At 44.5% G+C, this 27169-nt stretch overlaps 1 protein-coding gene across 7 annotated transcripts in view; it reads right to left on the bottom strand.

Annotated features, from left to right (window-relative positions):
* fance (FA complementation group E) overlaps positions 1-27169 on the bottom strand; it is a 39455-nt gene that overhangs the window by 6962 nt on the left and 5324 nt on the right. For 3 of the 7 annotated variants that reach the window (XM_072480473.1, XM_072480468.1, XM_072480469.1), the window contains 6 exons: positions 25985-26639; positions 18881-18925; positions 18029-18082; positions 13439-13582; positions 3432-3555; positions 2478-2553 (listed from right to left, as the gene is read on the bottom strand). In XM_072480473.1, the coding sequence (XP_072336574.1) occupies positions 2478-2553; positions 3432-3555; positions 13439-13582; positions 18029-18082; positions 18881-18925; positions 25985-26611 (1070 nt within the window). In that variant the 5' untranslated portion in view covers positions 26612-26639. Of the gene's footprint in view, positions 1-2451; positions 2554-3431; positions 3556-13438; positions 13583-18028; positions 18083-18880; positions 18926-25984; positions 26640-27169 lie in introns of all 7 variants that reach the window. The other 4 variants (XR_011935765.1, XM_072480471.1, XM_072480470.1 and 1 more) reach the window with 4 other exon arrangements.

The following is a 27169-nucleotide window of genomic DNA, read 5'->3' as shown; positions in this document are numbered from 1 at the left end:
TTCTCCCCCCCCCCCCCCCACGCCGGGTGGGAGAATCGCCAGGGCGCCGCGCGTGTCCCGCCCCGACACCCACACGTGATTCTCGCCCCCGCCCCCCAAACCGGCGCAGCGAGAATCACGGCTGGCCGCTCGGAGAATCACCGTTTGCAACAGGCGAGCGGCGATTCTCCGGCGCGGATGGGCCTAGCGGCCTGCCCAACACGATAGGTTCCTGCCGGCGCCGTCCACACCTGGTCGCTGCCGGCGGGAACATAGAACCAGCGCGGGAACGCTGGAGGGGCGGCCTGTGGGGGAGGGAGGGGGGTTCCTGCACCGGGGGGCCCTCAAATGGGGTCTGGCCCGCGATCGGTGTCCACCAATCGGCGGGCCGGCCTCTCTGAAGGATGACCTCCTTTCCTCCTCCGCCCCGCAAGATCCATCCGACATCTCCTTGCTGGGTGGCCTCGGGGAGGACGGCAACCGCGCATGCTGGGGTGACGTCATTTACGTGGCGCCGGCCGCGTCATTTACGTCATGACACGACGCCGCTTCTAGCCCCCAGGGGGCGGGAGAATAGGGGGCTGGGAGTGGGCTCCGACGCTGGAGTGAAACACTCCGGTTTTCACTCTGGAGTCAGCACTTAGACTCCCGATGGGAGAATTGCGCCCGAGGAGTTTAATAATAATAAGCTTTATTGTCACAATTAGGCTTACATTAACACTGCAATGAAGTTACTGTGAAAAGCCCCTAGTCATCACATTCCGGCGCCTGTTCAGGTACACAGAGGGAGAATTCAGAATGTTCAAATTACCTAACAGCACGGGACTTGTGGGAGGAAACCGGAGCACCCGGAGGAAACCCACGCAGGGAGAACATGCAGACTCCACACAGTGACCCAAGATTCACTTTCTATCGAAATCTATGCTCACTTTAACTCTTTTCTCACTTAAGTACTTATAGAAACTCTTCAGTTTGTTTTTATATTTTTGTTATCTTTCATTCATACTCTAATTTTTATCTATTTGTCATTCTTTAATGTTCTTTATATTCTATCCAATCTTCTGATCTACCATCCACCTTTACACAATTATATGCTTTTTCTTTACTTTTGTTACTATCTTTAACTTTTTTAGTTAAGCACGGATAGTGGATCGTTCCCTTGAAATTTGGGCAGCACGGTAGCACAGTGGGTAGCACTGTTGCTTCACAGCTCCAGGGCCCCAGGTTCGATTCCCGGCTTGGGTCACTGTCTGTGTGGAGTCTGCACGTCCTCCCCGTGTCTGCATGGATTTCCTCCCACAGTCCAAAGATGTGCAGGTTAGGTGAATTGGCCATGCTATATTGCCCTTAAGAGTCCAAAAGGTTTAGCTGGGGTTACAGAGATGGGGTGGAGGTGAGGGATTAGTTAGGGTGCTCTTTCCAAGGGCTGGTGCAGACTCGATGGGCCGAATGGCCTCCTTCTGCACTGTAATTCCTAAATACTATGATAATGCATAAATCACAAGGCACTAGTTAGACCACACATGGAATACTGTGAACAGCTTTGGTCCCCTTATCTAAGGAAAATACTAGCATTTGAGACAGTCCAAAGGGTTCACTAGGTTGACCCCGGGTATGGAGGGAATTTTGAGGAGAGGTTGAGTCAGTTGGGACAGCACTTATTGGAGTTTAGAATAATGAGAGGTGATCTTATTGAGATATGTAGAATTTTCAGGGGGCTTGCCAGCGTAGATGCTGAGAGGTTGTCCCTTCTGGGAGTCTAGGACCAGAGGACATAATCTCAGAGTGAGGGGTTGCCCATTTAAGACAGAGATGATAAGGAATTCCTTCTCTCAGAGGGTAGTGAATCTGGAATTATTTACCGCAGAGGACAGTGAAGGCTGTGTTTGACAGATTTTTAATCAGTAAAGAAATCTATGTTTATGAGGATAAGGCGAGGAAGCGAAGTTGAGGATTATCATTGCAGAACAGTTAGGATCTCAGTGAAAGGTGGAGCAGACTCAATGGGCCGAATGGCTGACTTCTGCTCTTACATTGTATGGTCTCATTGGCAGCTGAACTTACTTTCCTCACTCAAAACCGATTAAAGGAGAAATAAAATCTCGGACCATGTTTTATTGAAAATACTCTCCCCCCTTCCACGTCATGAACACCTGGAATTTATGACACTGAATCATATAGGAGATATTAGGTCAGATGAACTGAAATCTTTGTCAAAGAGGTAGATTTTAAGGAATGTCTTAAAGAAGGGAAGTGAAGTAGCGAGATGGAGAAGTGTAGGACGGTTATGCTAGAATTTAGGGCCTAGGCACAGTCACCAGAGGCACAGTAATTAAAATCGGGAATGCTCAAGCGAATGTTGGCTTTTACAAAATGTGAAAGATTTTGTTCCCCCATTTAACTATATGCATGGATACTTTCAAATATGTACTCTTTGAGGGGGATATACATGATATAAAACGCAATGTAAACCTTAATTATCAATAGAGTAACTCAACCCAAAAGTCACTGTTAGATGCTCTTGTTCAAGACAGTCTTCTGTAAGTCTGCAAATCAACTCCACTTGAATATTCCCTGGAAAGAAACCAGAAACATGAAACTGCAGGCAAAGGCATTTAACAAATACCGTCTATTTTAGTAAAATCTGAGATGCAGAACAAAACTTTATAGTTATTGATGAAAAGATCAAGACTGAAATTTGCCATAAAAACAGAAAGTGCTGGATAAACTCAGCAGGTCTGGCAGCACCTGTGGAGAGACAAACAGGGTTGATGTTTTGAGTCCGTATGACTTCCTCAGAGCTGAAGTGAGGTAGAAATGTGATGGATTTTATAGTTGGAGAGGGGGTGGAGGAGGATAGGTCATGGAAAGCAAAACTAAAGATATAGATGGCCCGATGGGCAGGGGGGCGTGGTTGTATTGGGACAAACAAACAAAAATGGTTCATGGTGGAGAGGAAGTTCACAGTCTAAAATTGTTGAATTCAATGTTGAGTTGTACAGCCTTGAACTCAACACGGAGTTCAACAACTTTAGACTGTGAACTTTCTCCTCCATCTTGACCCTTTTTTGTTTGTCCCAACAAACTGCATCTCCCCTTACAGGGTTATCTGTCACTTGTTTCCCTGTTCCTTTCACTGAACACTGACCCATTAACACATTCTGCTATTCTACCTTTGTGCCACTATCCGCACCCTTTTTAGCCTTTAAAGCTAACATTAACACTTCCTTTGTCCATGACATCTTTGTAATCTTTCCTTAGCTCCCAGCTAACCTGAACCTTCTATTCTGTTCCACCTCTAAAATAAAGTAAACAATAAGTAAAATAATTTATGTGCAGATCACCAGTTCATGTCTGACTATAGTCAGGACTGTTTTAGTCATTCTCAGTCAAACCAGTGATAACAGCCCTTTATCGGTACATCTCCTGTAGTCGTTCAAATCTGACCATACCTATGCCTGGAGTTTGAAGGACTGGTCCGATCAGAGCATTGCAGGATGGACGTGCATATTTCTTGCAAAATGAAGTGATGGCAGCCATTAGAAAGCGTGAGGCAGGCTCTGTCAATGAGAGTACCTACAAATATAAAAAATCCACTTATTAACTACCTCCTCTACCGAAGGCCATGACCTTCTGGGAAAATTATTCTACAGACAATTTCTGGTGCCCGATCTGGTGCCCTTTCTTCATGTGTCAGCACAGAAAATGGGTGTTAACATGATATTTGACAATGGAAGTAATACAGTGCCTCATCCTCTCTTTGTTGCAATTTCAGCAGGGGATTACTGGACAGCAATGAACATTTCTAATGCAAAGCTGCTTGCAATCAACGAATGGTCAAGTGGTAATGGCTTGGAACTCGCTGTCAATGAGGGCAGTAGAAGCCAAGAGGATCAATCATCCCAAAAGGAAATTGGATTGAAGGAAATAAACTTGCAGGGCTACAGAGAGAGAGCAGGGGAATGGGACTGACTGGTTTGTTCTACAGAGAACTGCCATGGGCTGGATGAGCTGAAGGCCCTCTTTTAGTGTAAAGGAGTTATGAATATTATTTAAATGGGAGAAAGACTGCAGAAAGCTACAGCTCAGAGGGATTAGAGGTCCTCATGCATATCGCAAAAAGCTAACGTACAAGTTCAGCAGGTAATAGGGAAGGCAAATGAAATGTTGACCTTTATTTCAAATGGAATGGAGTGTAAAAATAGGAAAGGCTTTCTATGTAGGGCACGAGTTAGATACCTGGAACACTGAACCGTTTTGTTCTCCAAATAGGTTGGGCCTGTACTTATTAGAGTTTAGAAGAATGAGAGGTGACCATATTGAGGCATATAGGATTCTGAGGGGAATTGACATGGTAGATGTGGAGAGGTTGTTTCCACTTGTGAAAGAGTCTAGGACCAGAGGGCATAGTCTCAGAGCAATGGGTTGCCCATTTAAAACAGAGATGAGCAAGAATTTCTTCTCCCAGAGGATATGACAGGGGGAATGGGTACCTGAATATGGAATTAGAGGAGGGGGGCATTGGGTTAGAAACAAAAGGCGGAAAACGTGAAAGCAAAAGAGGAAGACATGGGAATAAATGGTACAAAACAAACAATGGCTCTATTGTCCCCAGAGATGGGCTTAGTGCAAAGAAAAATGGTAACAAAGAAGCAAAATTAAAAGTTCTGTATCTTAATGACAAGATAAATGAACTGGCAACACAAATAGAGTTAAATGGGTGTGATCTGATAGCCATTATAGAGACATGGTGGCAAGGAGATCAAAGTTGGGAAATCAACATTCAGAATTATTTGACTTTTAGGAAGGAGAGGTGGGAAGGGAAAGGTGGTGCTAATAACAGTTCGGTGGGGCGATCTAGGCTCAGAGAATGTGAAGTTGAGTTGGGTGGAGGTGTCAAATACCAAAGAAAGGAAGCAAGGGTAGGAGTATTGTATAGCCCTCGAAAGTAGCCATACTGTAGGAAAGAGGTTAAACCAAGAAATAACAAATGCATGTAAAAAGTGCACAGCATTAATCCTGGGCAACTTTAATTTTCATATAGGTTGGGCTAATCAAATTGGAAAGTTAGGTGTAATTGTAGACAGCTTAGATGATAGCACAACATTGCAAGGGGATATTGACAGACTAGATGAATGGGTAAAATTGTGGCAAATGGAATGCAGTGTAAGCAAGTGTGAGGTTATCCATTTTGGATCAAAAAAGGATAGAGTACAGTACTTTCTAAATGGAAAGAGGTTAGGTACAGTGGATGTCCAAAGAGACTTGGGTGCATAGATCCTTAAAATGCCACGAACAAGTGCAGAAAATAATTTTAAAAGGCTAATGGATTGGAGTATAAAGACATAGAAGTTATTTTGCAGCCATACAAAACCCTGTTTAGACCTCACCTGGAGTACGGGGCACCACACCTTAGGAAGGATACTTTGGCCTTGGAGGGAGAGCAACGTAGGTTTACAGAAATGATACCCGGTCTACAGGGTTAAGTCACGAGAAGCGATTATACAAATTAGACCCGTTTTCGCTAAAATGTAGAAGGTTAAGGGGTGGTCTGATTGAAGAATTCAAAGTATTAACAGGGAAAACAGAGTAGATAAAGATAAACTATTTCCACTGGTTGCAGATTCTAAAAATAGTGGGCATAGTCTAAAATTTAGGGCCAGACCATTCAGGAGAGATGTTTGGAAGAACGTTTTCACTCAAAGAGTGGTAGAAGTTTGGAAATCTCTCCAACAAACAGCAGTTGGAACTGGAACCGTTGTTAATTTAACATCTGAGATAGATATATTTGTGTTCATCAAAAATATCAAGGGATATGGGCCAAAGGCAGGTATATGGAGTTAGGCCACAGATCAGCTATAATCTCATTAAGTGGCAGGACAGGCTCGAGGGGCTGAATGGTCTACTCCTGTTCCTAAGTGGCAGCCAAGGGAATGAATTCATAGTCTGCATTCAAGATAGTTTCTTGGGAGCAATGTTATGGAGCCAACTAGGGATCAGGCTATTTTGGATCTGGTAATGAGTAATAAGGTAAGTTTAATAAATGATCTCAAAGTTAAGGGTCACCTCAGAAATATTAATCACAGTATGACAGAATTTAGTATTCAACTCGAGTGAGAAAATTCGGACTGAAATGTTAGTCTTAAATTTAAAAAAGGGAATTGTGAAGGTGTGAGGATGGAATTAGCCAAAATGGACTGCTCATATAGAATAGTAGGTAAGGCGATAGATGAGCAGTGGCAGGCATTGAGGGAGATAATTCATGACTCCCAGCAAAAATACATCCCAATGAGGAAAAAAGACTCTAAGGGGAGGAAGAACCTACCATGGGTAGCCAAGGAAGTTAAAGAGGGTATTAAATTGAAAGCGGAAAAATAAGATTGCAAAGGTTAGTGGTGGACCAGAAGAGTGGGATTGATTCAGAATGCAACAAAGATGGACTAAAAAAATTAGGAAGGAGGAAATAAACAATGAAGGTGAGCAAGCAAGAAACATAAAATGAGACAATAAGAATGTTTTAAATACATAAAAGAGAAGTGAAAGAAAGCATTGGCCCCTTATAATGAAACTGGGGAAGTAATTATGGAGAACAATTTAATGGCAGAAGAGTTAAATAGACATTTTGCATTGGTCATTGCTGTAAAGGATACTACAAGCATCCTAGAATTCGCAAAAAAAAAAAGGGGGGCAAGAAATTAAATAGTCACCATCAGAGAATTAGTTTTTTGCAAACTAATGGGAAAAGGCATACAACTTGGCAAAGATTAGTGGGGAACTAGAGGATTGGAAAATCTTTAAAGGTCAACAGAAAGCCATGAAAAAAGCCATAAAGAAAAGTAAGATCGATTATGAGAGTAAATTAGCTCAGAATATAACAGATAGCAAACGTTTCTACCAATATATAAAACAAAAAAAGAGTAGCTAAGGTAAATATTGGTCTTTTAGAGGATGAGAAGGCAAATTTAGTAATGGGAAATTAGGAGATGGCTGAGGCATCGAACAGGTATTTTGTGTCGGTCTTCACAGTGGAAGACACAAATAATATGCCAATAATTGTTGGCAAGGAGGCGATGGCAGCCTTTATTACTAAGAAGGTAGTGTTGGGCAAGCTAATGGGGCTAAAGGTAGACTAGTCTCCTGGCCCTGATGGAACGCATCCCAGGATACTAAAAGAAATGGTGGGGGAAATAGCAAATGCGCTCGCGGTAATTTACCAAAATTTGCTGGACTCTGGGGCGGTTCCAGCAGATTGGAAAACAGCAAATATGACACCACTGTTTAAAAAAAGAGGTAGACAAAAGGCGGATAACTATAGGCCAGTTAGCTTAACTTCTGTTGCATGCAAAATGCTTGAATCTGTCGTTGAGAAAGAAACAGCATGACATCTGGATAGAAATTGTCCCATTGGGCAGAGGCAGCATGGGTTCATGAAAGGCAGGTCATGTTTGACTAATTTAGTGGAATTCTTTTGAGGACATTACGAGCGCGGTAGACAACTGGGGACCGGTATAGAATCATAGAATTTACAGTGCAGGAGGCCATTCGGCCCATTGAGTCTGCACCGGCTCTTGGAAAGAGCACCCTACTCAAGCCCACACCGCCACCCTATCCCCGCAACCCAGTCACCCCACTTAACCTTTTTGGACACTAAGGGTAATTTAGCTTGGCCAATCCACCTAACCTGCACATCTTTGGACTGAGGGAGGAAACCGGAGCACCCGGAGGAAACTCATGCAGACACGGGGAGAACGTGCAGACTCCACACAGACAGTGACCCAAGTTGGGAATCAAACCTGGGATCCTGGAGCTGTGAAGCAACTATGCTACTGTGCTGCCCACGGTAGGTGTATCTGGATTTCCAGAAGACATTTGACAAGGTGCTGCACAAAAGGCTGCTGCGTAAGATAAAGGCTCATGGCGTTACGGGTAATGTATTAGCATGGCTAGAGGATTGGTTAACTGACAGAAAGCAGAGTGGGGATAAATGGATGTTTTTCTAGTTGACGATCAGTGGCTAGTGGTGTGCCTCAGGGATTAGTGTTGGGTTCGCAAATGTTCACAGTTTACATAGATGATCTGGAGTTGGGGACCAAGTGTAATGTGTCAAAGTTGGCATATGACATTAAGATGAGTGGTCGAGCCAAGTGTGCAGAGGACACTGAAAGTCTGCAGCGGGATATAGATAGTTTAAGTGAGTGGGCAAGAGTCTGGCAGATGAAGTTCAATGTTGATAAATGGGATGTCATCCATTTTGGTAGGAATAACAGCAAAACGGACTATTATTTAAATGGTAAAAAATTGCAGCATGTGGCTGTGCAGAGGGACCTGGGCGTCCTTGTGCATGAATCACAAAAAGCTGGTTTGCAGGTGCATCACGTAATTAAGAAGACAATTGGAATTTTTTCCTTCACTGCTAGAGGGATGAAGTTTAAAAGCAGGGAGGTTATGTTGCAGCTGTATAGGGTGCTGGTGAGGCCACACCTGGAGTACTGTGTACAGTTTTGTCTCCTTGCTTGAGAAAGGATGTACTGGCACTGGAGGGTGTGCAAAGGAGATTCACTAGGTTGTTTTCGGAGTTGAGAAGATTGGCTTATGAAGAGAGACTGAGTAGACTGGGGCTATACTCATAGGAATTTAGAAGAATGAGGGGGAATCTTATAGAAACATATAAAATTATGAAGGGAATAGAGAAGCAGGAGGTTGTTTCCACTGGTGGGTGAAACTAGAACTAGGGGGATAGCCTCAAATTAAAGGGGAGTAGATTTAGTTCTGAGTTGAGGAGGAACTTCTTCACCCAAAGGGTCGTGAATCTGTTGAATTCCCTGCCCAGTGAAGCAGTTGAGGCTACCACGTTAAATGTTTTTAAGGCAAAGGTAGATAGATTTTTGAACAGTAAAGGAAAAAAAGATTACGGTGAGCGGGCGGGTAAGTGGAGCCGAGTTCACAAAATGATCAGCCATGATCTTATTGAATGGCGGAGCAGGCTCGAGGTGCCAGATGGCCTAATCCTGCTCCTAGTTCTTATGTTAAAGGCTGACAAGTCCCCTGGACTTGATGGTTTACACTCCAAGGTCTTAAAGGAGGTAGCTACAGAAATGCTGGGTGCATTGGTAATCTTTTTGTAAACATGCTTGGATTCTAGAGCTGTGCCATAGGATTAGAAAACTGCCATTGCGGTACCCCTGTTCAAAAAAGGGGAGGTGGCAAAATGCAGAAAACTACAGGCCAGTTAATCTAACTTCATTTTTGGGAAAAATATTAGAAGAATCGATTATTATGGAGAGAATTTATTTTATTTAGTGAATGCAAAGTCCCTAAGCCAAGCAGTTTCTTCCAGTGCTGCTGTGATGAGTTCGGGGAGGCCTCCGCTGAGTCTGTGGATTGGAGACCCTTCTATGGTGTGGTGCATAATTTGCTCTCTCCCACAGGCACAGAGGGGGCTGACACTGATGCTTCATCTCTGGAGGTTAGCCAAACAGGGGCCACAGCCTGTCCTAAACCTGTTGAGGGTGGACCACTCTTTCCTTGTACGGTTGAAACGAGGCAGCTGTTGGGTTGGGTTTGAGACCAGGTACTTGTTTGTCATGTCCAATGATTCCCATTCATTTGTCCAGGTATAATTTGCGTTGAAGTATTGTGGGAGGGTTTTTCCAGATTGGCCTTCTTGATGGGAATCGTACCTTGGGTGGGCTGACTAGATCAGCATGAAGTGGCAGATGGGGTGGGGGGCATTGCGAACTAAACTTTTTCTCTCATTTTGTGGGTTGTTACAATTTGGCGGATATGTTTGTCAGGTCAGGGAGCTAAGGGTGTGGTATTCAGCGTAGTGCTCCAGTACTGATATGCATGGTAGCATTCTGCTGGGTATCAACTCTGTTTGTGTGTGATAATCTTAACCAAACAGGGGCGCAATATTCACCACTGAGTATGAGACTGCGAGTGCTGAGGTCCGTAGGGTGGTGGTAGCAGCACCCTACATTGAGCTGGCTAGTTTGGCAATCAAGGTGTCTCTGGAGTTGACCTTGGCTGGAGTTGTTTTTAGATGTACCCAGAGGGTCAGTGTCCTACCTAAGGTCATTCCGAGGTATGTTGGAGTTATGTGGTGCTTTAATTTGTAGTCATTCATTTGGATGTTGAGCTCTTTATTGATAGAATACTCTGGGTACTGTTTTTGCAGGGTTTGGCTTGAGTCGCCATGTGTTGCAGTATTGTTCAAGTTTTGACAAGTCTTCGTTTTGGATCCGGTCCAAGGTGTCAAAATCGGGGGCTTGAGTTGCGAGGCAGATGCGGGTATATATGAATTTTCGGGAAGTAGTTCTTGGAAGATCATTTGTGTCCATGTTAAACAGGGTTGGGCCAGCACTGAGCCTTGAGAGATGCCATTGGTTTGCCTTTTCCATATACCTGTCCAAGTTGAACTCTGAACCATCAATCGTTCAACAGTGTTCCGATGCTTTTAGTCGCCCAAAGCGGGAGGGCCTGTGACAGCATCAGGAGAAGGCCAGTGTGCCAAACGGTGTTGTAGGCGGCTGTGAGGTGGAGGAGCACAGCATCTATCTTCAAGTTTTTCTGAACATCGTTTTCAATGTAAGTGGTAAAGGCCAGTACCTGCTCCTCTGTGCTGTAGTCCTTGTGGAAACCAACTTGGTCGACGCTAAGGACATCTTCTCTCTACGATTGGGAATACGATTGGGAATATGCGCTGACGGATGAGGCGTTCAAGGATTTTATATGGGATCGACAGGAGAGAGACTGGATGGTATCTAGCTGCAAGTATGGGGTCTTTTCTGGGGTTTTGTATGGCGATAACTTTTGCTGTCCGCCATTTCTTTGAAATGGTGTTGCTAAGGGAATAGCAGTGCATTTGGAAAGTCATCATCTGATCTAGCAGAGTCAGCTTGGTTTCATAAAAGGGAAATCACGTCTGACAAACTTACTAGAATTCTTTGAGGTGGTTTCAGCCAGAGTAAATAGAGGAGACCCAGTCGATGTTTAATATTTGGATTTTTAAAAGGCAGTGATAAGATGCCACTGTGCAAGATAGGAACTCATGGAGTTGGAGCTAATATTCTGGTGGATAGAGGATTGGCTAACTAACTAAGGGGGTCTTTCTCAGGTTGGAGGGCAGTAACCAGTGGAGTGTCACAGGGATCAGTACTGGGACCACAGCTCTTCACAATATATATTAATGATTTGGAGGAAGGGAGTGTATTGTGGCCAAATTTTCAAATGATACAAAGGTTGAGGCAGCATGGTGGCGCAGTGGGTTAGCCCTGTAGCCTCACGGCGCCGAGGTCCCAGGTTCGATCCCGGCTCTGGGATCCGAGTGGAGTTTGCACATTCTCCCCGTGTTTGCGTGGGTTTCGCCCCCACAACACAAAAGATGTGCAGGCTAGGTGGATTGGCCACGCTAAATTGTTCCTTAATTGGAAAAAATGAATTGGGTACTCTAAATTTATTTTAAAAAAGGAAGGCTGTAAGGTTGATATCAATAGTTGACACAGAGATATTGACAAGTTATGCGAGTGGGCAGAAAATTGGCAAATGGAATTCAATGTGGGAAAATGGGAGTTTGCTCATGAAACCCAGAAAGCTAGCAGACAGGTGCAGAAGAGAATAGTAAAGGCAAATGGGATGCTGGCTTTTATTTCAAGGGGGCTGGAGTATAAAGTTAATGAAGTGTTGCTGCAAATGTACACGGTACTAGTGAGGTCACATTTAGAATCTCGTGCAACAGTTTTGGACCCCTTATTTAAGGAGAGATATATTATCATTGGAGGCAGTACGGAGGATGTTTGCTAGGATGATCGCAGATATGGAGGGACTGCCGTATGTTATGGGCGAGGCGTTTTTCAGAACCCCAAAATCTATCACGGGAGTTCAACCAACCTCCCCCTTTAATGTATTTGTTGCTTTTCCGAGCATACGGCTTGTTCTCCAGGTGTGGGATTACAATTATGGACACGTGGGTTTTTAAACACAAAACAATGTTTATTCCATGAACTCAACTTAACCCTTTTAAATAAACATTGGATCTCTTAACACCCCCTTACTTCAAAGATAACCCCGAAAATATGACAACACTAAATAATCCTTCAGTTATTCCTTTCAACATCCAAGAGACTTAACACCTTTAAACAGGAACACATCAGGTTAAATACCTTACTTTTATGAGTTTAAAGCACCCAAATGATCCAGAGATAGTCTTTCATGGCAGAGATCACAGCAGATCCAGCTCACTGCAAACACAGACACTCCCAAGCTTTTTTCAAACTCAAACTAAAAAACTGCAGAATGGCTGATCTAAAGCCCAGCTCCACCCACTCTCTGATATCACTGCATTTCTTAAAGGTACATTGCTTAAACATCCATTTCTTAAAGGCACTCTCACATGACACATGAAATGAAATGAAAAATGCTTATTGTCACAAGTAGGCTTCAAATTAAGTTACTGTGAAAAGCCCCTAGTCGCCACATTCCAGCGCCTGTTCGGGGAGGCTGTTACGGGAATTGAACCGTGCTGCTGGCCTGCCTTGGTCTGCTTTCAAAGCCAGCGATTTAGCCCTGTGCTAAACAGCCCCATATGAGGAAAGATTGGACAGGTTGGAATTTCGGAGGAATCAGATATGATTAAAACATACAAGACTCTTAGGGGTTAGACAGGATAAATGTTGGGAGGATGTTTCCACTCATGGGAGAGTGTAGGACCAGAAGGCATAATCACAAAATAAGGGGATGCTGCTCATTTAAGACAGATTTGAGGAAGAATTTATTCTCTCATAGTGATGTATCTTTGGAACGCTTTAACCCAGGAAGCTGTGGAGGCCGAGTCCTTAACCATTTTCATGGCTGAGATCGATAGGTTTTTAATCAGTTGGGGAATTAAGGGTTACAGAGAGAAGGCAGAAAGGTGATCTTAATGAGTGTTAGATCAGCCATGATCTTATTAAATGGCACAGTAAGAAGTCTCACAACACCAGGTTAAAGTCCAACAGGTTGGTTACGAATCACTAGCTTTCGGAGCTTTCCGAAAGCGAGTGATTCGAAACAAACCTGTTGGACGTTAACCTGGTGTTGTAAGACTTCTTACTGTGCTCACCCCAGTCCAACGCCGGCATCTCCACGTCATTATTAAATGGCAGAACGGGCGCAAAGGGCTTAATGGCCTACTCCTGTTTCTTATGATCGTGTGGTAATGAGTCTGTGGAATTCTTTACTGCAGAGGGCTTGAGGGGCTGGGTCATTAAATATGTTCAAAGTTGAGAGCAACAGATTTTTAATCAGTAAGGGAATCAAGGTTACAGAGATAAGACAGGAAAGTGGTGTCCAACGTTGCTTGCGGTAAAGAGGAGTCAATTCATATTTCAGTGGGTCAAAGGGTGGTGCAATCAAAGTGAACGTGCCGGAAAAAGGAAAACAAAGCAGCGATTGCAAATGATATTGCACAGCATGATCATACCCTCGTCAGGAAGAGGTTCCGAGTGAGCACAGTCGCATTACTGTAACTGAGATCAGATGTCAAGGAGATCAGTCTGTTGCAGGCCAGAGGCAGGAGGTGCTCTGGAAGTTCAGACAGTCGCAATAATAAACAGAGTTTCTCCAGCTGCAAGAAATGCAATGCGCAAGTTAATTATTGAAAACCTTATAAATAAAAGTAAACATTTACAGTCAATGCTGGAAGAATATGTGGACTATGGTATTTTATACCAGACGCTGTAATCTGGAAATTCTGCTAATATGCTCAAATCAAACTAAGGCTGTGCTGTCGTAATACTGAAACTAATGCTCTGTTGTCCATGATTCTATTGACTTGCTTACACAGAAGTGATAAATGGTGGTGTGAAAAAGTAAAATGCATCTTTCTCGGCTCTTGGCAATTCTGGTGTGAGTCACACGTTGAATGGTGCCCCTACCAATTGCTTTATTTTATTCATGTTGAAAGGTCATACCCGAGGACATTAAATTGAATTGGTTTATGAAAGGTGTTTTCAGATTCAAACTAGTTTTCACAATAGATTATCACAATCTACTAGATGGAAAACTAAATCCTGATCCATTTCCCTTGCACATTGAGCACATAAAAAGTATTGATAGTTTGAGAGACCACATATCGTGGCCCCAGTCTGCTGATTGTAGGTTTGGAATGGCAGGGTCTTAAAATGAGTTGGGGGGACACATTCTGCTGCCTCCTCCTCTTTTCAAGGATAATCGTTGTACAAGGTGTGCCTTCCTCATGTCCTCATTGAACACTGAACTCGAGGGCCGCCATTAGGGCTCAGACTCCAACATTCTCAATGGAAGGAGCCCTGTGCAGTGTTTTGTGAGTGGATGCGCAAAGGTCCCAGCAGCGACACAACAGAAAGCCATTTTCTTCACAAAGCTTCATCATTGCTTTCTACACCTTCCAGTCGTCCCAAGGGCTGCCACGACCAACGTCCCAGCCCAAATCTGCCATGACTGCGGGCTCCTTTACGTAATCTTTCATGGGACATGGGAATCGCTGGCAAGGCCAGCAACTGTTGCTGATCTCCAATTGCCCTTGAGACGGTGGTAGTGAGCCACATTCGTGAACTGCGACAGTCGAGCTGATGTCGAAGCACTCACAGTGTTGTTAGGGAGGCAATTGCTGTATTTTAACCCAGCCACAGCGAAGGAATGGCAATACAGTTCCAAATCAGGATTGTGTGTGACTTGGAGGGGAACTTGCAGATGGTGTTCCTATGCATCTGCTGCCCTTGTCCTTCTGGGTGGTAGTGGTTGAGAGTTTGGAAGGTGCTGCCGAAGGAGGCTTGGCAAGTTGCAGCAGTGCCTCTTGGAGACGCCTCTTGCTGCCATTTGCTTAGTAGTGGATGGGATGCCAAACAAGCGGGTTGCTTTGTCAATACTGATTTTGAGCTTCTGGCTATTATTGGAGCTGCATTTATCCTGACAAGTGGAGAGTATTCTTTTTTTAAAAATGTATGTTATTGCGTTTGATAAGGTTCCCCATGGTCGGCTTATGAAGAAAGTAAGGTGTGGGATAGAGGGAAAATTGGATAAGTAACAGGCTATAACATAGACGCTAGAGGGTGGTGGTGGATGGAAAATTTTCAGACTGGAGTCCAGTTACCAGCGGTGTACCACAGGGATCAGTGCTGGGTCCTCTGCTATTTGTGATTTTTATCAATGACTTGGAGGAGGGGGCTGAAGGGTGGGTCAGTAGATTTGCTGATGACACCAAGATTGGTGGAGTAGTGGATGAGGTGGAGGGCTGTTGTAGGCTGCAAAGAGACATTGATAGGATGCAGAGCTGGGCTGAAAAATGGCAGATGGAGTTTAACCCGGATAAGTGCGAGGTGATTCATTTTGGTAGAAAATATTTGAATGCGGATTACAGGGTCAATGGCAGGGTCCTGAGGAATGTGGAGGAACAGAGAGATCTTGGGGTTCATGTCCACAGATCTCTGAAGGTTGCCACTCAAGTGGATAGAGCCGTGAAGAAGGCCTATAGTGTGTTAGCGTTTATTAACAGGGGCTTGAGTTTAAGAGCTGTGGGGTTATGCTGCAACTGTACATGACCCTGGTGAGACCACATTTGGAGTATTGTGTGCAGTCCTGGTCACCTCACTATAGGAAGGATGTGGAAGCATTGGAAAGGGTGCAAAGGAGATTTACCAGGATGCTGCCTGGTTTGCAGGATAGGTCATATGAGGAAAGGTTGAGGGAGCTAGGGCTTTTCTCATTGGAGCGGAGGAGGATGAGAGGCGACTTAATAGAGGTTTATAAGATGATGAAGGGGATAGATAGAGTGGACATTCAGAGACTATTTCCTCGGGTGGATGTAGCTGTTACAAGGGGGCATAACTATAAGGTTCAGGGGGGCGATATAGGAGGGATGTCCGAAGTAGGTTCTTTACTCAGAGAGTGGTTAGGATGTGGAATGGACTGCCTGCTGTGATAGTGGAGTTGGACACTTTAGGAACTTTCAAGCGGTTATTGGCTAGGCACATGGAGCACACCAGAATGACAGGGAGTGGGATAGCTTGATCTTGGTTTCGGACAATGCTCGGTACAACATCGAGGGCCGAAGGGCCTGTTCTGTGCTGTTCTGTTCTATATTCTATGTTATTACAAACATGTATCAAAACAGGTTACAGCGAATAAACACCACGGGAAACATACTTCCCAATAATCAATTTACAGTCTGTACAGATTTTCCCCCTTTTTCATCCCCCCCTCCCCCCGCGACGAACAGCCCCATAAACACGGTCACAAACATCCCCCACATTTCCTCAAATCCCCCTGAAGAGCTCCTTAACTTGTCTTCTCTAATCGCAGGATGTTGTACAGGTCACCCAACCAAGCCGCTACCCCAGCTGGTGATGCCGACCGCCACTCCGGCAAAATTCGTCGCCGTGCAATCAGAAAGGCGAAGGACACGGCCTTCCTCCTCGCCATGAGCTCCAGCTTCTCTGAAACCCCAAATATCGCCACCAAAAGTCCAGGTCCACATTCTCCTCCACTATCCTGGCTAAGACCGTGAACACTTCCGCCCAGAATTTTTCGCAACCCCAAAACATGTGCGCATGATTCGCTGGCCCCCCGCCCACACCTCTCACACTCATCTGCCACCCCCTGAAATAACTCACTCATTCTCGCACGAGTCATATGCACCCTGTGCACCACCTTAAACTATATCAGGCTCATCGTTGCACAAGAGGAGGTCCCATTTACCCTACGCAGTGCCTCACTCCATGCTCCCCAATTGATCTCCCCTCCCAACTCCGCTTCCCATTTCTCCTTGATCTTCACCACCCACTCGCCTTCCTACTCCCCCAGCCACTTGTATATATCCCCAATTCTTAAGTGGAGATTATTCCACCACTCTCCTGACTTGACCCTTTTAGATGGTGGACAGGCTTTGGGGAATCAAAAGGTGAGTTATTCGCCACAGAATTCCAAGCCTCTGCTTTTGCAGTCAAAGTATTAATATGGCTGGTTTTGATCAATGGTTATCAATGGTTATCTCTTAAGTATAGATTGTTGAGGATTCAGTGATGGTAATGCTGAGGAATATCAAGGGAGATAGAATTTTTCTTGTTGGAGATGGTCATTGTCTGGCATTTGTGTGGCATTAACATTACTTGCCACTCGTCTTACAATTGTCCAGGTCTTTCTACATGAAGACTCAAGAGTGCTTCAGTATCTGAGGAATTGTGAATGGTACTGAACATTCATCAGCAAACATCGCCACTTCTGACCTCATGATGAAGAGAAGGTCATTGAAGAAGCAGCTGAAGATGGTTGGACCTTGGACGTTACCTTGAGGAATTCCTGCAGCGATGTCTTGGGATTGAAATGATTGGCCTCCAATGAACACAGACATTTTTGTTCTCGGTATGACCCCAACTAGTGGCGAATTTTCACCTTGATTTCCATTCACTTCAATTTTACGTTTACTTGATGACACAATTGGTCAAATGCTGCCTTAATGTCACTCTCAATGCACCTCTGGAATAAGTTATTCGGTCCATATATAGACCAAAGCGGTGATGAGGGTTGGAACCATGTAGCCTTAACAGAATCCAAACTGAGCAGTGGTGAGTAAATAATTACTGAGTCGGGTCAGCACGGTGGCGCAGTGGGTTAGCCCTGATGCCTCACGGCGCCGAGGTCCCATGTTCGGCCCCGGCTCTGGGTCACTGTCCATGTGGAGTTTGCATATTCTCCCCGTGTTTGCGTGGGTTTCGCCCCCGCAGCCCAAAGATGTGCCGGCTAGGTGGATTGGCCACGCGAAATTGCCCCTTAATTGGAAAAAAAAATTAATTGGGTACTCTGTATAAAAAAACAATTACTGAGTAAATGCCCCTTGTAAGCACTGTCATGCTAATTACAATCCAATTACAATCACGGTCAGAAAAGCATCTCCTGGTAGTGAGAAGTTGGATCCCATCAGAGCTTCCCCAACACAGGTCACAGCCATTCAGACTTGGCAGAACAGGCCACTAATCCAACAAAGACAACGTGAAGCGCAGTTCACTGCAAACAGGGTGAAACACCCTGGTCCTACCTGGCTTGGGTCGCATTCGTTCAGGATATTTAGTTCTTGAGATGTTCCCAACTTCTGAAAGGAGAGGAGGGGGGAACAAAATCAATAAAAATAGCTTACAGATTGCAACTTGAAAACCATCACAAACACAATTAACTAGATTTCAAAAATAATTCAGCAGTCATAGCTGGGCTGCAATTAACAGGCCAGCAGAATTCAGTTTCCCGGCCCAATCACAACATGGCTTTCACAGGTAGAGAAGAAATAAAAATGGTTTTATTCCTGACTAGCAGCCTGTTCTAATGTTCAACACCTCCTTCTCCACTTCAATTGATGAGATATCATATAATTACAGTACTTAATTCATATCATCAACTTTATTTACATTGTTACGCTTCCCATCAACAGACCTAGCTTAATAACTGGGGGAGAAAAGCAAGGTAATCCCCGAACTGAGTGGATGAGGTGGGGGTGGCATAACCCACTGCAAACACAATTGTTAGGTAGTTGTACAAGGAATGCACTAGCACCATGTGTGATCCCTTCTCCATCACCGTGGTTGGTGGAAGCAATGTCCTGAACTTACTAGTTTGGTTTAAAAACTAAATACATTGTACATCACTACTGCTGGATGGCACTAATCATGAATGGACCCCAATACGAGGTGACATGAATAATAAAATTAGTAAAGGTTAGTTTCTGCCAATACTAATCTGACAGATGAACAAGGCTTTACTTTCTAGGGAGTAGAAGCACTGCTGAAACTGTCCAATAAAACAGAAGGCTTTTGAAAATGTCTTCCTATCGTTTGAATAACAGCTTCCGCCAATAGCTTTTGTTTAGCGTGGAAAAAAATGTTAACAAAACACTTACATCCGAGTCAGCCTCAAACAAATCCCTCAGTCTGGATATTGAATACTTTAAGGAAAAAAGAATATACATCAATCAGTAGCTTTAGTAACTTGGAAACACAGAATCAGCCAGGCTCGCTCTGTCAAATATCCCATCTAAGGGGCAGCACGGTGGCTCAGTGGATAGCACTGCGGCCTCACTGCGCCGAGGTCCCAGGTTCGATCCTGGCTCTGGGTCACTGTCCGTGTGGAGTTTGCACATTCTCCCCGTGTATGTGTGGGTTTCGTTCCCACAACCCAAAGGTGTGCAGGCTAGGTGGATTGGCCACGCTAAATTGCCCCTTAATTGGAAAAAATTAATTGGGTACCCTAAATTTAAAAATAAAAAAATATCCCATCTAATGACTTTCCATGTCTTTAAATAATAAGAAAGAATATAAGAACTAGGAGCAGGAGTAGGCCATCTGGCCCCTCGGCCTGCTGCACCATTCTATAAGATCATGTCTGACCTTTTTGTGGACCCAGCTCCACTTACCCGCCCGCTCACCATAACCCTTAATTCCTTTACTGTGAAAAAACCTATCTATCTTTGCCTTAAAAACATTTCACGAGGTAGCCTCAACTGCTTCACTGGGCAGGGAATTCTACATTCACAACCCTTTGGGTGAAGAGGTTCCTCCTCAACTCAGTCCTAAATCTGCTCCCCCTTATTTTGAGGCTGTGCCCCCAAGTTCTAGTTTCACCCACCAGTGGAAACAACCTCCCTGGTTCTATCTTATCTAGTCCCTTCAGAATTTTATAAGATTCACCCTCATTCTTTTAAATTCCAATGAGTATAGTCCCAGTCTACTCAGTCTCTCCTCGTAAGCCAATCCTCTCAACTTCGGAATCAACCTAATTACACCAGTGAATCTCCTTTGATCGCACAGGGAGCTGGAGGAGACATATATCTTTTAGCCTATTGAGGACAAATTCAGCTAACAACATTTATAGTGCCATCTCTGAAACAAATGGCAACAGCAGGACATTGTGCACCAAATGCAATTTACTCGGGCATCACTGTATTATTCACTCAAAAATCTATATTAACGTGGATTTAACCTATTTATAATGTGTGGATTTACGGTGAAAGGCCAGGGGAATGGCACTATGTCATGATGCTCGTTTGGAGAGCTGGTGCAGACTTGTCGGGCCGAATGGCCTCCTTCAGCACCTTAACAATTCTGTGATTTTGTGAATCAAGTGTGATTGTAATTGTAACTCTCCATGTCTTCCTTGCCCACCTCAAACTATCCCTCTGATCAGTGATTGTGGATGACAATGCTGATTCTTTATTTCGGGTCAGGTTGGGAAAGGCTTATGTTTAATATCAGTGGGATTCCTTGTGGTCAGCACCTTAGCCACAATTGTTGCCACTCTATGACAAGAGAAAAGGTAAAGGACACACACACTGGGATAAGGGCTACTGATCTGGGAGAATGGAGACGCCTGCAAACCTGTCAAAGAATTCTGCAGGATTACCACACGGTGCGTTTTGTGACTGAGAACAGTTTTCCTTTAGAGTGACGGACGGTGGGGGTTTATTTGGCAGACAGGCCGAGAGGAGTGAGAGGCAAGAGTGCTCAAGGCAAAGGCAGTCGAGTATGTAGTTTTGACACAGAGGGCAAAGATGCCCATGAGCTGCTCACATTGAAAATTAGATTACAGGGAGACAGACGAGAGACCATTAATGGTAGTGAGATTGATTGGAGCAGTGAATTGGAGCCTTTGGATGGCACAGGAATGAAGGCTTAAAGCTGAGTGGGACCAGTGTTAGCAGTTGCCAAGGAGATTGTTTGGAGTCAAGTACCTTCAGAGGTTTTACCATGCTAAAGGCACTATATAAATGCAAATTAAGCAGCACCGCATATTCAGTAGCCTGTAGACACTCTAAGGACCAGTGAACAATGCAATGTCACAACTGTGTGACCATGAGAACAATTTCACATATTTAGTGTCTTTCATAACCTAGAAAGTACTTCATAGCTAATTAAGTGCTGAAAACAAGAGATAAAGAATAAAACTTGCATTTACATACTGTTTGTCAATGGCGCACGGTGGCGCAGTGCTTAGCACTGCTGCCTCATGGCACTGAGGACCCGGGTCACTGTCCGTGTGCAGTTTGCACATTCTCCCAGTGTCTGCATGGGTCTCACCACCACAACCCAAAGATGTGCAGGGTAGGTGGATTGGCCACGCTAAATTTCCCCTTAATACACACACCATTTTTCACATTCTTAAAGCACATTAAGGCCAGTGATAGGAAGAGACTAGGCTTGTCCTCGCTCTCTGAATTACACTGGAGACATATGAAAATCATATCGCAGAGAGGGAGCAATTTTAGAAAATCTCAGAACGGACAGTCATCTACTGCTCATTTATATGGTCTCATTGATTTGGTTACTAGGCTGGGGCTGGAAGCAGTCATGATCTGGGAGGAAGAAGAATATTGTAAGTAAAGGCAAGACTATAGTGATCGACAGCTGCCTGACAAAGAGAATGATGGGCAAAAAAATGCCAGCGCTGCCCATGTCTTGTGAATGAATATCTTTAGAAAAGGTGCTGGTAATTAAGTCAGTCCGAAAGATCAGAGCAAGTATTTGGGATAGAAATGAGGGGTTCATTTTTCCAGGTTCTGAATGAGGGGGAATTTGGAGGAAAATGTAACTGGTCTGATTAGTAAGTTTGCAGGCGACACAAAGGTTGGTGGCATTGCGGATAGCAATGAGGACTGTCAGAGGATACAGCAGGATTTAGATCGTTTGGAGACTTATATAGAATTTGCAGTGCAGGAGGCCATTCAGCCCATCGAGTCTGCACCGGCTCTTGGAAAGAACACCCTTCCCAACCACACACCTCCACCCTATCCCCATAACCCAGTAACCCCACCCAACACTAAGGGCAATTTTGGACACTAAGGGCAATTTAGCACGGTCAATCCACCTAACCTGCACATCTTTGGACTGTGGGAGGAAACCGGAGCACCCGAAGGAAACCCACGCACACACGGGGAGAACGTGCAGACTCCACACAGACAGTGACCCAAGCCAGGAATCGAACCTGGGACCCAGGAGCTGTGAAGCAATTGTGCTAATCACTAGGCTACCGTGAACGGAGAGATGGCAGATGGAGTTTAATCCAGACAAATGTGAGGTAATGCATTTTGGAAGGTCTAATGCAGGTAGGGAATATACAGTGAATGGTAGAACCCTCAAGAGTATTGACAGTCAGTGAGATCGAGGTGTACAGGTCCACAGGTCACTGAAAGGGGCAACACAGGTGGAGAAGGTAGTCAAGAAGGCATACGGCATGCTTGCCTTCATTGGTCGGGGCATTGAGTATAAGAATTGGCAAGTCATGTTGCAGCTGTATAGAATCTTAGTTAGGCCACACTTGGAGTACAGTGTTCAATTCTGGTCGCCACACTACCAGAAGGATGTGGAGGCTTTAGAGAGGGTGCAGAAGAGATTTACCAGAATGTTGCCTGGTATGGAGGGCATTAGCTATGAAGAGCGGTTGAATAAACTCAGTTTGTTCTCACTGGAACGACAGAGATTGAGGGGCGACCTGATAGAGGTCTACATAATTATGAGAGGCATAGACAGAGTGGATAGTCAGAGGCTTCTCCCAGGGTAGAGGGGTCAATTACTAGGGGGCATAGGTTTAAGGTGCGAGGGACAGGGTTTAGAGGATATATACGAGGCAAGTTTTTTTACACAGAGGGTAGTGGGTGCCTGGAACTCGCTGCCGGAGGAGGTGGTGGAAGCAGGGACGATAGTGACATTTAAGGGGCATCTTGACAAATACATAAATAGGATGGGAATAGAGGGATACGGACACAGGAAGTGCAGAAGATTTTAGTTTAGACGGGCAGCATGGTCGGCACAGACTTGGTGGGCCGAAGGGCCTGTTCCTGTGCTGTACATTTCTTTGTTCTTTGATTTTACTGATAAGAAAACCTCCTGTAACCCAATCATGGGATGGCTTCTGTGAGTGCGCTTGGGAATTAAACCTGGTAAATCAGCTAATCCTGGACAAAATTCCAGCCAAGCTTATCTGACTCATCAGCTCTGTGTTTAGTGTTCTATTATGTGATGTCTTGAATGCGACCTTCGCTAAGGGAATAGCTCCACATCAATGGGAGCAAACAATTGTTGTTCCAAATTACGTCCCATTGTCTTGACAGACCACTTCCCTAAGATTGTGGTGCAGTTCATGGCTAAGTGGTTACTATGGTAGCTGGGCTGGAAGATCCACAGTGGTTAATGTCGTAAGCTTGTTTTGTAAAAATGGCGATAAGCTGGGAACAACCGAAACCATTATTACAACAAAGGCGGTCAAAAGGGTTGATCATAGAGTTGTGGGCGGCGCGATGGCGATGTGATTAGCGCTGACGCCACACAGCACCAAGGCCCTGGGTTCGATCCCGGGTCACTGTCCATGTGGATATTGCACATTCTCCCCGTGTCACCCCACAACCCAAAAAGATGTGCAGGGTAGGTGGATTTGGCCATGCTAAATTGCCCCTTAATTGGAAAAAGAGAATTGATATTCTAAATTTAAAAAAAGATCATAGTGTTGTGGCTAAAGTTAAGCGTGCATGAGATTGCTGAAAAAGAGACAATGTCAAAGTTTTTGTCTTGCACTCATCAGAACACTTTGCGAGAATACCAATATAAGGGGAAAACAACAATTTATACTGTATGAGAAGAGAATGCTGGTTGCTTGGCAAGTGGACTGAGAGGTAGGGAATGCACCAATGAATGGCGACTGACAGACTGGTGCCTTTTCCATGCCAATGCCTCTACCAATCAGGGTCCACTTGCCAAGCAATCAGCATTTTCTTCTCATACAGTGTAAATTGTTGTTTCGTCCTCACACTGGTATTCTCACAAAGTGTGCTGATGAGTACAAATGAAAAGCTACGGCATGTCTCTTTTTTTTCCAGCAATACTTCACTCACTTGGCTCGACAGCTGGGTTGTGATGCAGAGCGAGGCCAGCAGCGCGGGTTTAATTCCCGAACCGGCTGAGATTATTCGTAAAGACTCCGCCTTCCCAACTTTGTCCCTCGCCTGAGGTGTGGTGATCCTCAGGTTAAGTCACCCCCAGTCAGCTCTTCCTCCACAAAAAGAGGAAAGCAGCCTATGGACAACTGGGACTATGGCAACTTTACCTTACCTTTTACTCAAGTTCTGCACTACCAGAGCAACCATTTGTAAATGAGATTCTTGCCCAGTGAATTGCTGACTTCCCCGAGTGTGCCAGGTACCGTGGCTGTGTATCCAAAAGTGTTCAATTAACAGCTGAGCCTCAGGGCACTGGGATAAGACCAATTCCTTTCCAAATGCTAATTGATGATAGTCTCTTTTAGGAAATAGTGGATGGAATGACATTCGGGGAGTCTAGGCTGCTAGTGTAATCAATGAGGTTCAGAAAATGCTCAACCCTCTCAATGAGTGCTGTGAGGAAAACCGTATGCAGCTAAATGCGATTCAATGTAACACACGTAATTAGACATTGGTAGGTATGAGCACATGCCCGTTTACATAAAGTTAGGCAATTACTTCCTGACAGAGGTGAAAGTCTTGAAAATCCTATTCAACCTGACTTGAAAGTGGGATGGCCAAATCAAGTCTGCTAAAAGGAACAAATAAACAGATGTTCAATTCTCAAGATTCCTTATACCTTCCAAACTCGCTGTCTATGAGTTGTTGCTGATCTACACTGATTACATCAGTCCATTGGGTCGAATACGCAGTGCCTGTAAGGCACCGTGGTCTCACAAACGTGGAAACTGCCCAGATTAAAGCATGCAGAAGCGTCCAGAGATTGTGGCTTCACAGCGCCAGGGTCCCAGGTTCGATTCCCCGCTGGGCCACTGTATGTGCGGGTTCTGCACGTTCTCCCCGTGTCTGCGTGGGCTTCCTCCGGGTGCTCCAGTTTCCTCCCACAAGTCCCGAACGACGTGCAGGTTAGGTGGATTGGACATGCTAAATTGCCCTTAGTGACCAAAAAGGTTGGGAGGGGATATTGGTTCGCAGGGATAGGGTGAAAGTGAGGACTTAAAGTGGGTCGGTGGATACTCGATGGGCCAAATGGCCTCCTGCTGCACTCTATGTTCTACAAGAGAATTCTCCAAGAATACCAGCAATTTGTGCCATGGTATGAATAAGATTAAGCTGTAGCTCTGTTCAGGGCGGAAAAGGCTTGGGCCAAGACAAACAAATAGTTAAGCAGAATAGTGATGGGCGGGATAGGAGCAGGGACAGGGAGTGAGACCAGATGATGAGATGCAAGAGCAAGGCAGGACAAAAATTAAGAAAAACAGTAACATTTCATCTTCCATGTCCCCAGGGTGCCCCAAAGAAAATGCCTGCTAAAGGATATGAGCTGGAACACTGTGAACGCCCTGCTCCTCTTTGAATAGTATTATGGGATCTGTTATATTCCCATAAACCGGGAGGTTGGACCATAAACATTTCATTTATAAGACACCTCTGATTTTGCAGCATTCCCTCAGCAGCCTAAATATGCTTACGTGCTGGAATGGGTCTTGAATGTAAAATCTTTGTTTGGTTGAGAGTTCCATCATTGCACTAAACTGAAACTTCAAGGTTGAGGAGCTGGATGGAAGGTTAGGAGGTTTGGATTTACCCCTCCTCTCTTCCTTGGTGCCTATGTAGTGCACATTGTGTACCTTGTGTTGCCCTATTATGTATTTTATCTTTTCATGTACTAAATGATCTGTTTTGAGTTGCTCGCAGGAAAATACTTTTCACTGTACCTCGGTACACGTGACAATAAACAAATCCAATCCCTCCCATCTTATGTGCCTGCCCTTCCTTCCTATTGCACTGTATAATAGATACAGTGGTTCATCCTCAGAATGCAAACCAATCACAAGCCTGGTGTGTCCGTCTGACAAAATTGCATTTCCAAAATATTCTTACCAGGTTTTAAGAAATCCAACTGTACCAGGTACCGGAGAGATAACACACACAACACTGGATGAAGTAAATCATTCAAATTAGGTGCGCAACGAACAGCTTCTGTTGAACACACACGTGGATAAAGGTGACTTGTACCTTGACATTTTCTGGTAAATCAAGAATTTTCTCTGTGTTGAGAGGTGTTTTCTGTTCCACTTCAATGGTATCCAACTTGTTCTGCACCTCTGGGCAGATTACTTGCTCATTTTCCAAGCTCCCAGGCATTATGGTGAGACCTTGCTTCTCGGTGCCAACAAGGGAATCTGAGCAGACAATGTCCTGTGTCAATCTTATTTTCTTTGTTGCATTTTGCTCATGATCATCCAAAGGAGATGCATCTTTCATGAAGGTTTTCCGTTTTTTAGGGTTCTCTGTTAACACTGACTTGTCTTCCGTCTCTTCAAAGGATTCATTGCCATTGCTCTTTGGTTGTTGACTGAGGTACCATCCGAACCTTTTACTAGAATCTGACCGCTCTTCAGAAACCCCCATTAACTTTTGACAGATACCTTTCAATTGCTGCGCAGAATGCTCCGTACGAGAATGGGGCACCAAATGACACAGTCCTCCTTCCACGTCCTGCTCCAGAACATCAATTAATTTCTGTGTCCAGAGATCAACATCTGGGTTTTGCCTCAGTTGTATGATGAGATGATGCAGGCAGTCTTTAGGCACAACTGTATTCCCCAGGTGAAGAAATGATAAAAGATTTCTTCTGACCATCACTGGTAAAAAATAAAACAGTGGCTTTCTAAAAGAGAGCAAACAACGAAACCATTAGAGCTCAGATGCGAGTTGTAGCATTGTTACCACAATCCCTCTCAAACCCTGCTATTATTTTGACACATAACCCCAGTGTGCCTTGCTGCCCGAGTAACACAATTTGGCAGAAACACTGGAAATGCCAGAGGTTATAAGTGATAACAAATCACTTACCCTATGTATAATGTATCGTTCAGCGAGTGTTTTAATACTTCGAATGGCATATCATTGAAATAAGATGAGCAGAGATGATAGGAAGGCCCTTTTATTTCTGGGACTCGAGTTGAAATGAAAATTACCTGGTCAATCGGCTGCCCGTACGTGACCTTCACAAAACAACCACAGACAATCTCAATCGAGTTTTTGATGAAGATGGCCTTCTTTTATAAATCCACATCAATTTTCATCAAAGTATGAAGGAGTGATTTAGGAAACTGCAATGTAGTTTAAGTGCACAGAATGTGAAAAAGACTGGAAGAGCAGCCGTTCAGTGTAACACCATACAGGCCAGATCAAATA

The sequence above is a fragment of the Scyliorhinus torazame genome, chromosome 17 (genome assembly GCF_047496885.1).
Source record: "Scyliorhinus torazame isolate Kashiwa2021f chromosome 17, sScyTor2.1, whole genome shotgun sequence".
NCBI lineage: Eukaryota > Metazoa > Chordata > Chondrichthyes > Carcharhiniformes > Scyliorhinidae > Scyliorhinus > Scyliorhinus torazame.
This window is presented reverse-complemented; position numbering and strand designations above follow the sequence as displayed.